At 49.2% G+C, this 12,871-nt stretch overlaps 1 protein-coding gene across 1 annotated transcript in view; it reads right to left on the bottom strand.

The window, feature by feature from the left end:
• The window catches only part of PDE6B (phosphodiesterase 6B), a 43,872-nt gene that overhangs the window by 23,823 nt on the left and 7,178 nt on the right, over positions 1-12,871 (bottom strand). The window contains 3 exon segments of the mRNA XM_010375309.2: positions 11,175-11,264; positions 11,678-11,734; positions 11,736-11,831. Coding sequence (XP_010373611.1) covers positions 11,175-11,264; positions 11,678-11,734; positions 11,736-11,831 — 243 coding nt within the window.

Genomic DNA, 12,871 nt, shown 5'->3' on the forward strand with positions numbered 1-12,871 from the left:
CAGATGTGACAGGAAGTTGGGAATTTTCAGACTGGGAATTTAAAATTTCTATGATCTGGCTGGGCAAGGTGGCGCATGCCTGTAATTCTAGAACTTTGGGAGGCCGAGGCGGGCAGTTCAACTGAAGTCAGGAATTCAAGACCAGCCTGGCCAACATGGTGACACCCCATCTCTGCTAAAAATACAAAAATTAGCTGGGCCGCGGTGTTGGGTGCCTGTCATCCCAGCTACTCAGGAGGCTGAGGCAGGAGATTCACTAGAACCCAGGAGGCGGAGGCTGCAGTGAGCCAAGATCCTGCCACTGCACTCCAGCCAGGGCCACAGAGCAAGACAATGTCTCAAAAAAAAAAAAAAAAAAAAAAAAAAGTAAAATTACGATGATCAATATGCTAAGGGAGCTACTAGAAAAAGGAGGCAGCAGGCGACAGCAGACGGTAACATAAGCAAAGAGATGGACGCTCTGGAAGGACAACGCTGCTGCAGCACAGGAGATGCGAGGCGGAAATGCAGAGCGAGGCGGAAATGCAGAGCGAGGCGGAAATGCAGAGCGCCGCGGCCCGTCCGGAAGGAGAAACGCAGAGGGAACCACGAGCGAGCGGAGCGTGGAGGGAGCGGAGCGGAGAGACAGATACAGAAGGTGCCCCCGGGCGGCGGGTGCCGGGAGGAGCCGAAAGAGCGAAGGGGAAGACATGTTGGAAGTAATAATGGCTGAGATTTGCCAACATTATTGACAGACACCAGACCGCAAGTCTAGGATGCTCAGTGGCTGTGAAAAAAGACAAATGCCAAAAAAACGGATCCTAAGGGACGTCATATTCAAAGTGCACAAAACCAAGCTGAAAACCTCGAGGGAAGCTGGGGGTGGGGGAACATCTGACCAAGAGTGGAAGCAGACGTTGGAAACAGCTCATCAGAAACGATGCAAACAAGAGGAGAGTGGAGTGAAGTATTGGAAGCGTTGAGAAAAAAAATGTGCTAACTTATAATTCTATATCCAGTAAAGTTCTCCTTCAGAAGTGAAGGAGAAATAAAGACTTTCTCAGATAAACAGAAACTGAGGAATGTGTTACTAGTGGTCTGGCCCTGCAGAAAATGTTCAAAGAAGTTCCTTGGAAACGGGAAGAATGAGATAGATCGGAAACTCGCATATGCGTGAAAAAAGGAACAGCAGCAGAAAACAAATAAATGACAGGAAAGTAACATATTTTCTTTTCTTAATTTCTCTAATAACTATTTATTCAAAGTAATAATAGTAACACTATATTACATGATTATAGCACATGGATGAGTAAAATAAATGACAGAAATTTTGTAAGTGTGGAAGTGAGAAATTGTAGGTACATTGCTGTAAGATAGCTGCACTCTAGTGAAGCAGTATAATGCTATTTGGAAGAGGGCTTAGAGTAGTCATAAATGATTATTGCAAATTCTGGGGAAATGCTAAATTTTTTTTAGAAAAACAAGTATAGCCGGGCGCGGTGGCTCACGCCTGTAATCCCAGCACTTTGGGAGGCCGAGCCAGGTGGATCACCTGAGGTCGGGAGTTCAAGACCAGCCTGACCAACATGGAGAAACCCTGTCTCTACTAAAAATACAAAATTAGCCGGGGTGGTGGTGCATGCCTATAATCCCAGCTACTTGGGAGGCTGAGGCAGGAGAATCGCTTGAACCTGGGAGGCGGAGGTTGTGGTGAGCTGAGATTGAGCCATTGCACTCCAGCCTGGGCAAAAAGAGTGAAACTCTGTCTCAAAAAGAAAAAGAAAAACAAGTATAACTGATAAGCTAAGAGAGGAGAAAGTATGGGATAAGATGTTCGATTAAAACCAGAGAAGGCAGAAAAAAGAGGGGATGATAATAATAAAGACTAAGTGCAACGCAGAGAAAACAGTTAAGAATATGGTATATATATTAATCCAACTATATCAATAATCACTTTAAGTGTGAATAGCCTAAATACACCACTTGACAGATTTTCAGAGTGGATAAAAAGAACTAAGACCTGACGCTATATATATATATATATATATATATATATATATATATATATATATATGTTGTCTATAAAAAACCCACTTTAAGTATAAAGACACACACAGTTTAAAAGTAAGGAATGAAGAAATAAATCCTATGCTAAAATGAATCCAAGGACACTGGGGTAGCTATATTAATTTAGACAAAGAGTACTTTAGAACAAGGAAAATGATTGGTGGAAGGGGCATCACAACATGATAAAGGGGTTGTTTCTCTATGAAGACATAAAAATCATTCATGTTCATACATCTAATAACAAAGCATAAAAACACATGAAACAAAAGCTGATAAAGCTGTAAGGAGAGACGCATCCTCCACTACTGTTGGAGACTTACTACCCTCTATCAGAATGAGCACATCTAGCAGGCAGAGGCTCAGCAAGGACATTGCTGAACTAAACAACACTGTGGGCCAGGCGCGGTGGCTCACGTCTGTCATCCCAGCACTTTGGGAGGCCGAGGTGGGTGGATCACCTGAGGCTGGGAGTTTGAGACCAATCTGGGCAACATGGTGAAACCCGGTCTCTACTAAAAATATAAAAAGTAGGTGGGTGTGGTGGCGCGTGCCTGTAATCCCAGCTACTCAGGAGGCTGAGGCAGGAGAATCACCTGAATCACAAGGTGGAGGTTGCAGTGAGCTGAGATCGCACCATTGCACTCCAGCCTGAGCGACAGAGAAAGAATCAGTCTCAAAAAAAAAAAAAAAAAAAGATAAAAATTAAAAAATAATAAACAACACTATTGTTCAACTGGACATAACTGACATCTACAAATTATGTTATCCACCAACAGCGCAATACACATTCTTCTCAAGGTCACGTGGAACATACAGCAAGATAAACCACATTCTGGGCCATAAAATACATCTTAACAAAATTTTGAAAATAAAAATAATGAAAAATATGTTCTTATAGTTCAATTAAATTAGAAATCAATAACAGAAATACAGCTGAAAACTTTAAAATGGATTTAACAACACACTTCTAAATAACAGATGGGCCAGAGTCTCAAGAGACCTTTTAAAAGGGTTTGAACTCGGCCAGGCGCAGTGGCTCACGCCTTTGATCCCAGCGCTTCTAGAGGCCGAGGCAGGCAGATCACGAGGTCAGGAGGTCGAGACCATCCTGGCTAACACGGTGAAACCCCCTCTCTACTAAAAATACAAAAATTAGCCGGGCATGGTGGCAGGCGCCTGTAGTCCCAGTTACTTGGGAGGCTGAGGCAGGAGAACGGCGTGAACCCAGGAGGCAGGGGTTGCAGTGAGCCAAGATCGCGCCACTGCACGCCAGCCTGGTGACAGAGCAAGACTCTGTCAAAAAAAAAAAAAAAAAAAAAAATAGATTTTGAACTAAATAAGAGTAAAAATACACAACCTATCAGAATTTGTCAGGTGCAGGGAAAGCAGTGCTTGGAGGGAAATTTATAGTATTGAATGCACATAATAAAAAAGAAGAAAGATCTAAATCAATACTCAAAGCTTAAGAAACTAGAAAAAGAACTTCAAATTAAGCCTAAAGCAAGCAGAAGAAAATAAATAATAATTATGACAACTCTATGCCTCAAAATTTGATTTTAACTTAGATGAAATAGACTGATCACTAGAAAGACACAAACTACCAAGACTCACACCAGGAGAATGAGAAGCATCTGAAGAGTTCTCTGAGTATTAAAGAAATTGAATCAACAATTAATAATCATCCAAAAAGAAAGCACCAGTCCCTAATGGTTTCACTGGTGAATCTGACCAAACATTGAGGAAAGATACTATGTCAATTCACTACAATCTCTTCCAAAAATAGAAGCAGAGGGAGCACTTCTATCTTATTCAATGAGGTCAAGTCAAAATTATCCTAATAGCAAAACCAGATAAAGACATTATAAGAAAGAAAAACTACAGACCAATGTAGCTCACGAATATAGATGCAAAAATTCTTTTTTTTTTTTTTTTCCTTTTTTTGAGATAGAATCTCACTCTGTCGTCAGGCTGGAGTGCAGTGGCGTGATCTTGGCTCACTGCAACCTCCGCCTCCCGGGTTCAAGTGATTCTCCTGCCTCAGCCTCCCGAGTAGCTGGGACTACAGGTGCCTGCCACCTCACCCAGCTAATTTTTGTATTTTTACTAGAGACAGGGTTTCACCATGTTGGCCAGGATGCTCTCGATCTCTTGACCTTGTGATCTGCCCGCCTCAACCTCCCAAAGTGCTGGGATTACAGGCTTGAGCCACCGTGCCCAGCGTATAGATGCCAAAAGTCTTCACAAAACATGGCAAAACCAATTTAACAATGTATGAAAATAATAATTACACTACATGACCAGGTGGCATTTATTCCAGTTATGCAAAGCTCATTCAAAATCTGTTCAAAAAAAACATGATGTTATCAATTAATGCAGAAAAAAATTTGAAAAATCCAACATTCATTCAGAATAAAAACACTTAGCAAACTAGAAATAGAGGGAACTTCCTCAACTAGATTTTAAAAATTCAACAAAAATCCTAGAGCTAAAGGCATTCTTTTTTTCTTTTCTTTTCTTTTCTTTTTTTGAGACAGTGTCTGTTGCCCAGGTTGGAGCGCAGTGGCGAGTTGCTGGGACTGCTGGCACACACCACCATGCCTGGCTAACATTTTTGCATTTTTTGGGAGACGGTGTTTTACTATGTTGCCCAGGCTTATCTCAAGCTCCTGGGCTCAAGCTATCTGCCTGCTTTAGCCGCCCAGCGTGCTGGGATTACAGGCATGAGCCACCGCGCTGGACAATGTCATTCCTTTTTTTGTTTTGTTTTGTTTTTCAGATGGAGTTTCACTCTTGTTGCTCAGGCTGGAGTGTGATGGCACAATCGTGGCTCACCGCAACCTCCACCTCCCAGGTTCAAGCGATTCTCCTGCCTCAGCCTCCTGAGTAGCTGAAATTACAGCAATGTGCCGCCACGCCTGGCTAATTTTTTGTATTTTTAGTAGAGACAGGGGTTTCTCCATGTTGGTCAGGCTGATCTCAAACTCCCGACCTCAGGTGATCGGCCCACCTCGGTCTCCCAAAGTGCTGGGATTACAGGCGTGAGCCACCGTGCCTAGCTGGGTGATGTCATTCTTAATGGTGAGAAAGTGGATGCTTTCTCCTAAGATTGGGAATAAGGCAAAGATTCTCCCTCCTCTCACCACTCACATTTAACATTATACTTGAAGTCCTAGCTAGTGCAATAAAACAAGAAAAAGAAATACAATGTATATAGACTGAGAGGGAAGAAAACTATCTTTGTTTGCAGATGACATGATTGTCTAGGTAAAAACACCAAATAATCAGCAAAAAAACTCCTGGTTCAGTGCAGTGGCTCATGCCTATAATTCCAGCACTTTGGGAGGCTGACGTGGGCAGATCACCTGAGCTCAGGAGTTTGAGACCAGCCTGGCCAACATGGTGAAATCCTGTTCTCTACTAAAAATACAAAAATTAGCCAGGTGTGGTGATGCACATCTGTAGTCTCAGTTACTTGGGAGCCTGAGGCAGGAGAATCGCTTGAACCTGGGAGGCAGAGGTTGCAGTGAGCCGAGATTGTGCCACTGTACTCCAGCTTGGGTGACAGAGTGAGACTCTGTCTCAGAAAAAAAAAAAAAAGTGTGTCTCTGATGGCTGTGTGTGGGGCTGTGGTCAGGGCCTCATGGATCCCCCAGGAGCTGGGATGCCTGGCTGGCCTGCCCCGGCCGCACGGCTCAGACCTCGGTTTTAAAGGTGTGGCTGTGACAGTACTTGGTGGGCCCCCTGGACATGACCAAGGAGAAAGTGAGGCCTCGGGCACTCAGGGACCCCCTGCCCGGCCTGGCCTGGCTCCTGCACTGACCGCCTCACCCTCACCTCTTCTCTGCCCAGGATACAAAGTTAACATACAGAGGTCCATTGCTTTGCTTTATAACAGCAATGAACAATTGGAATTTGAAATAAGAACCCAATATCACTTACTTTACCATGGGAAAATGAAATACTTAGGTACAAATCTAATAAAATTATGGATTTGTATGCAAAAACTGCAAAATTCTGATGAAAGAAATCAAAGATCTGAATAAACGAAGAGATATTCTGTGTTCATCAATTGGAAGATACATTATTTCTAAGATGGCAATTTTTCCCAACTTGATCTACAGATTTAATATAGTCCCAATTACACTACTAGTAAGCTATTTTGTGGATATTGACACACTGACTCTAAGGTTAATGTGGAAAGGCAACAAACCCAGAATAGCTGGCACAATACTGCAGAAGAAAGAAAATTAGAGTGCTGACATTCCCAACTTCAAGACTTACTCTAAACCTACAGTGATCAAGACGGTCTACGGTCTGGTATCATGGACGAATAAACACATACGACAGTGGAACAGAATAAAGAGCTCAGGAATAGACTCACCAACAGAGCCACCTGATCTTTGACAAAAGAGCAAAAGCTACAGGAGAAAGTGCTTATACACATGTGGGATCGGACTTCAATGCAACAGACACAAAAAATTAATCTAGATGCAGACCTACACTGTGCCTCAACTTAATGTAAAACACAAATCTATACGGCGGCGGGCGCGTGGCTCAACTGTAATCCGCACTTGGGAGGCCGACCGGATCACAGTCAAGACGAACATCAAAAATTCTATCTAAGATACAAAAACTACCAGGCAGGTGGCCGCCTTAGTCCAGCTAGAGAGGCTGAAAGATGGAATGAGGCACCAGTGAGCAATCAATGCACTGCACTCCAGCCGGGGACAAGCAAATCCGTTAAAAAAAAAAAAAAAAAAAAATCTATACGGCTTCTAGCAGACAATAAGAGAAAATCTAGGTGACCTTGGGTTTAGTGATGAGCTTTTAGATACAACACAAAATACAATCCATGAAGGAAAAAAAATACTAAGTTGGATTTTTTTTTTTTTTTTTGAGATGGAGTCTCGCTCTGTCGTCCAGGCTGGAGTGCAATGGCGCAATCTCAGCTCACTGCAAGCTCCGTCTCCCAGGTTCAAGCGATGCTCCTGCCTCAGCCTCCTGAGTAGGTGGGATTATAGGTGCCCACCACCATGCCCAGCTAATTTTCATATTTTTTTAGTAGAGATGGGGTTTCACCATCTTGGCCAGGCTCGTTTCGAACTCCTGACCTCAGGTGATTGGCCTGCCTTGGCCTCCCAAAGTGCTGGGATCACAGGCATGAGCCACCATGCCTGGCCAACTGGACTTTATTATAATAAAATTTAAAACTATTTTGCAAAATACAGTGTAAAGTGAATTAAAAGACAAGCCACATCCAGGTAGAAAATATTTGCAAATCACTCTTCTGTTTTTGTAGAGATGGGGTCTTGCTATATTGCCCAGGTTGGTCTCAAATTCCTGGCCTCAAGTGATTCTCCCTGCCTCAGCCTTCCTAGAGAGGGGAGCCACTGCTCCTGGTCTCAGCATCACCTTTTTTTTTTTTCTTTCTTTTTTTTTTTTTTTTGAGATGGAGTCTCGTTCTGTCGCCCAGGCTGGAGTACAGTGGTACAATCTCAGCTCACTGCAGATCCTGGGTAGGAGGACCTGAGGAGGAGAACCCAGCTCCTGGGTTCAAGCAATTCTCCTGCCTCAGCCTCCCAAGTAGCTGGGGCTACAGGCATGCACCACCATGTCTGGATAATTTTTTGTATATTAGTAGAGACGGTTTCACCGTGTTGCCCAGGCTGGTCTCAAACTCTTGACCTCAGGTGATCTGCCTGCCCCGACCTCCCCAAAGTGCTGGGATTATAGACATGAGCCACCACGCCCGGCCTGAGCATTACTTTTGAATACAAGTTTAACTTTCTCATGCCAGAAGCAGGGCTTAGTCACCCTTGACAGTTTCCAGTTCTGCACCTAAATGGCTCAAGTTGATAGCAGCCATAAGAACTTAGAGGCGTCTCTCCTGCCCAGAAGCCTGGGCTCCCCACTTCTCCCCCTTTCCTTTAGAAACAGCCGTTCAGACATTTGCCCATGAACTTAAGGGACACGCTCTCTATTCCCTCATGTTTGTTCTGCCTGACTTGCCATTTCTGCCTCCTGTGAACTGTGGACCCCCAGAAAAACATCACAGAGCTGCCCTCCTACCATCCTGGGCAGCACAGCAAGACTCTGTCTCTAAAAAAAAAAAAAAAATTACCCAGGTGTGGTGGGGCATACCTGTAGTCCCAGCTACTTGGGAGGCTGAGGCAGGAGAATTGCTTGAATCTGGGAGGCAGAGGTTGCAGTGAGCCAAGATCGCGCCATTGCACTCCAGCCTGGGTGACAGAGTAAGACCCTGTCTCCAATAAAGAAATAAATAAGTAAATAAAAATAAAAATAAAACTCTTTAAATGATAAGAAAACAAATAACCCAATCAAACAGGGCAAAAGATCTGAACAGACAACTCACCAAAGATTAAGACGTACAGATGGCAGATATGTAAATGAAAAGACACGTGACATCATCTGTCATTAGGGGATTGTAAATTACAACAATAATGAGATGCTACCATACACCCATCAGATTGCAGTTCCACCAAATGCTGGTGAGATTGCAGAGCAGCAGGAAATCTCGCTCATCACTGGTGGGAAGGAACAGAGCAAGCCGCCTTCTGGCCTCAGTAAGACTGAAGGCAAAAGAAACTCTTCATCAACCCCATATTCTACTCGGTGACACTGTTCTCCATGGGGTGCGGGTGAACAATCCTGACACGGCTATACCCCTGCGCTGGAATCAGACAATTAAGTGCCTGGGCGGAGGATGGCTCCCAGGCATTCCACTGTTGGATGGGAATTCACATAGCAGCAAGAGGAAGAAGCCAGAATGCACCATGCTGTTGTGGACCAGGGCTGGAGACGTCAGCCCGAGCGCAATGGTCACGTGCAGGAACATTTGCAGCTCTGTGCACACTCAGGGGACACGCAAGGGCTGGCAGAGCATGGCTGCCTCTCGCTGTGCTGGCCGAGACGGCCTGGAAGCAGCGACCCCTGCAACCAGCACTGCCGGCCCCCAGGCCGCAGCTCCTGTTACTGCTTCCAACAGAAGGAGCCGGGCTCCCTGGAGAAGTGGCTGATGGCAAGACCAGGACAGGAAATACACAATGAGTGGGGGCATCCAGTAGAGCTAAAAATCGAGGAATTTCAAAACCAAGCCAGGCTGAGCGCAGTGCCTCACACCAGTGATCCCAGCACTTTGGGAGACTGAGGTGGGCAGATCACTTGAGGTCAGGAGTTGGAGACCATCCTCCTGGCCAACGTGGTGAAACCCTGTCTCTACTAAAAATACAAAAATTAGCCGGGTGTGGTGGTGCACACCTGTGATCCCAGCTACTTGGGAGGCTGAGGCAGGAAATCGCCTGAACTTGGGGACAGAGGTTGTAGTGGGCTGAGATGGACCCCCATCTCAAAAACAAAACAAAACAAAACAAAAATAAAAAACACACAAAAAACAAAAAACAAACCAAAGCAAAACCCCACAGTGATGGGGTCATGTAAAAAGAGCACAGGAGCCAAGCAGAAGAGCTCCTAGTGGCCAAAGCTGGACTCACATGAGCAAGAAAATAAACAAAACCGTGTTGAATTATAACCTAAGCATACAATACTCCTAAATCCAGACTGACATAAATAAATGGTTGAATAAATTAGTAAATGGGGAGAGGAGACAAACCTCTCATGCAATAATTCCAGATAAATTACACAGATGGTCTCCCTGGTCCCTGGTTCCCACGGCCCTGGCCTGTGGGAGGCCTGCTTGGATTGGGGGTGCTTGGTCAGGGGCCCTGCCAGCCTTTCCAGACTGCCCCTGAGGCAGGCCTGGGGCCAGGAGGAGGCCCCTAAACCCTCCAGATGCTCAGATAAAGACCTCAGCCTCTCGCCATGTTCAGCAGGCTCGCACCAGGTGACCAGGGCCAGGCAGCGTCCGCAGGCAGAACAAGACATGGGGAAGGCAGGAGGTGACCCGCCGTCTTTACAGTTCTCCTTTGTGGCTCAGCCCCAAGGCCACCGTGTGGACGGCTTCCCAGCCCCAACATAGAGCCTCCTTCCCCCGGCCCACTCACTATCCATCCAGGTCTCCCCTGAGCCAGGGTCTTAGACGGGAGGACCACCTGCCCTGGAGGTCACCCCCCTGCATTTTCCCACACACCTTGGCACACCTGACTCCATAAGGTCCTTGGGCCTCCCTCCCCAAAATCTCAGCCAGAGCCGGACCTGCCCCTATACCCTCTCAGCCAAGGCTGGACCTGCCCCCGTACCCTCTCTCAGCCAAGGCCGGATCTGACCCCGTGCCCTCTCTCAGCCAGAGCCGGACCTACCCCCGTACCCTCTCAGCCAGGGCCGGACCCGCCCCCATACCTTCTCTCAGCCAGGGCCGGACCTGCCCCCGTACCCTCTCTCAGCCAGGGCCGGACCTGCCCCCGTACCGTCTCTCAGCCAAGGCCGGACCTGCCCCCGTACCCTCTCTCAGCCAGGGCCGGACCTGCCCCCGTACCCTCTCTCAGCCAGGGCCGGACCTGCCCCCGTACCCTCTCTCAGCCAGGGCCGGACCTGCCCCCGTACCGTCTCTCAGCCAGGGCCGGACCTGCCCCCGTACCTTCTCTCAGCCAGGGCCGGACCTGCCCCCGTACCGTCTCTCAGCCAGGGCCGGACCTGCCCCCGTACCCTCTCTCAGCCAGGGCCGGACCTGCCCCCGTACCGTCTCTCAGCCAAGGCCGGACCGGCCCCCGTACCGTCTCTCAGCCAGGGCCGGATCTGACCCCGTGCCCTCTCTCAGCCAGGGCTGGACCTGCACCCGTACCCTCTCTCAGCCAGGGCCGGATCTGACCCCGTGCCCTCTCTCAGCCAGGGCCGGACCTGCCCCTGTACCCTCTCTTAGCCAAGGCCGGATCTGCTCACTCATCACTCATGCTGGATCCTCCCAAGGTGGTCAGGGGCAGCCTCTAGGAAGGGTGCCCCTTTCCCCCTCTGCAGGTGCCTCACACCCGCTCTGGCCAGATCGCAGGCAGGTGGCAGATGCGTCTGGGCGTTGCACCACAGAAGCCGTGGGGCCTCCTCTCCCCGAAACAATGCCCACCCCGGGACCTGCCCAGGCGAGCACAATACCACCTGCCACCACCGGCCTCTGCGCAGGCAGTGAGACGGGCGGAGCCGTGCTCAGCGTGTGGTACCTGGCCGCGGCGCGTCTCGCAGTTGTGGAGGTAGCTCAGGTGATAGATCTTCAGGTCCAACGTGGCGAAATTCAGGTACTTCAAGAACACCTGAAACGGGAATTGCCACAAGAGGAGTTAAAATTCCAGCTTTCAGACATGTGCCCTCGTGGGTATTTTGCAGGAGAAACAGTGCCCTCCTGAGGCTGCCCAGACACGAAGGGAAGCTGTGCCCAGCACACAGACATGGACTGGCACACGCAAGCTCAGGTGCACAGGGCGGGCACGCAAGCTGTCTCTCTCTCTGTCACACACACACACACACACACACACACACAGGTGTGCGCAGACACACAGGAGCACACCGATGTGCGGACAAGCATGTAGAGCCCAGCAGCCCAGCAGACACGCAGCACAGAACACGTGGGCAGGCAGGCGGGCAGGCAGGCAGGCAGGCAAGCGGGCAGGCGGGCAGGCAGGCAAGGAGGCAGACACGCGGCTGCCCAGGCGATCCCCACACTCACGTCTTCGTCTTCACTCGTGAAGAATGGGCCGTTGAGCTTGTTCACCGCCATGATCACCTGCCACGACGTCTTTGCCATTCATGATGGGTGTGGCCAGGATATTCTTTGTCTTGTAGTCAGTGAGCTCGTCAGCAAATGAGCTGAAGTGAGGGCACTGCCGAAGGAGAGGAAAGAGGCTAAAGAGGCTGTCGCTGCATGGGCCTGGAGCCCGCACCACTGGGGTTGCTGCCAAACTCTGCGGAGGCTGCTGCCCTCCAGGTGTGAGGCGCCTGGGGACCCTGCTGGGCACTGGAACGTGGCCACTGGGTGGTGAGAGCTGGGCCTGTCCCTGTGACTCCAGCCTGGCTCCGGGCACCTCTGTGCGGAGGACGCTGGTTCCCCCCAGTGCTCAGTCCAGCAGACCTATACAGGCCTCACGGGTGGCCCCACTCTGCCTGGCACCTCCTGTGCCGTCCCACACCTGCCACCCTCCAGCAGCGTTGGGCCTGCTGGATGCTTGTTGAGCCTGCCTGCTCACCTTGTCCCTGAAGCTTCCTGGTGTCCGCCTACCCTCTCCTGCCTTCAGCCCTCTGCAGGACACTCCTACACTCTTCCCCAAGAGACAGCCCTTGGTAGGATGCGGGATGAGCCCATTCTGATTGCGGGCTTGTTCGTGGGACACTTTAGCCAGGGCAGGTGCAGCTGGCAAGCCGGGGTGGGAGTCCTGGCAGCCCTGGGGTCTGGACGCTACCCCTCTGGCCTCCCAGGCCCACACTCCCAGGGGTCTGCTCCCTGCGGTCTGGGGCCCACTGTGATGAGAACTTTGCCTGCCTCTGGCTCCTGGGGGCTCCCCACCCACCCTCACTCCTACCCTCACTCCCACCAGATTCAGAGCAGCCCCTCCTCTCTTTGATTTTAGGTTCCGGCCCCCCAAGGAACAGGTCAGCTGAGCTCTGCCTCAGCCCAGATACACTGAGGGTTACTGAGACCAGGCACCCCCAGGTGACCAGGATTCTGTTCTTCAGAGAGTTGGATGTGACCCCAGACCCTCCTCTTACTTCCTGGTTCTGACATTTGTTTACATGAGGCCAGGGTGCCCTGGGGCAGTGACCCAGATCAATGGCTCCGGGGTCGGCCCTGCTGGAGTCTGGACTTCCCACCTGCAGGCACAGGGCAGTTCTATGGCCTTCTCCTCACTAGTCCATGAGGCAAAAA

Source organism: Rhinopithecus roxellana, chromosome 2, assembly GCF_007565055.1.
Source record: "Rhinopithecus roxellana isolate Shanxi Qingling chromosome 2, ASM756505v1, whole genome shotgun sequence".
Classification (NCBI taxonomy): Eukaryota; Metazoa; Chordata; class Mammalia; order Primates; family Cercopithecidae; genus Rhinopithecus; species Rhinopithecus roxellana.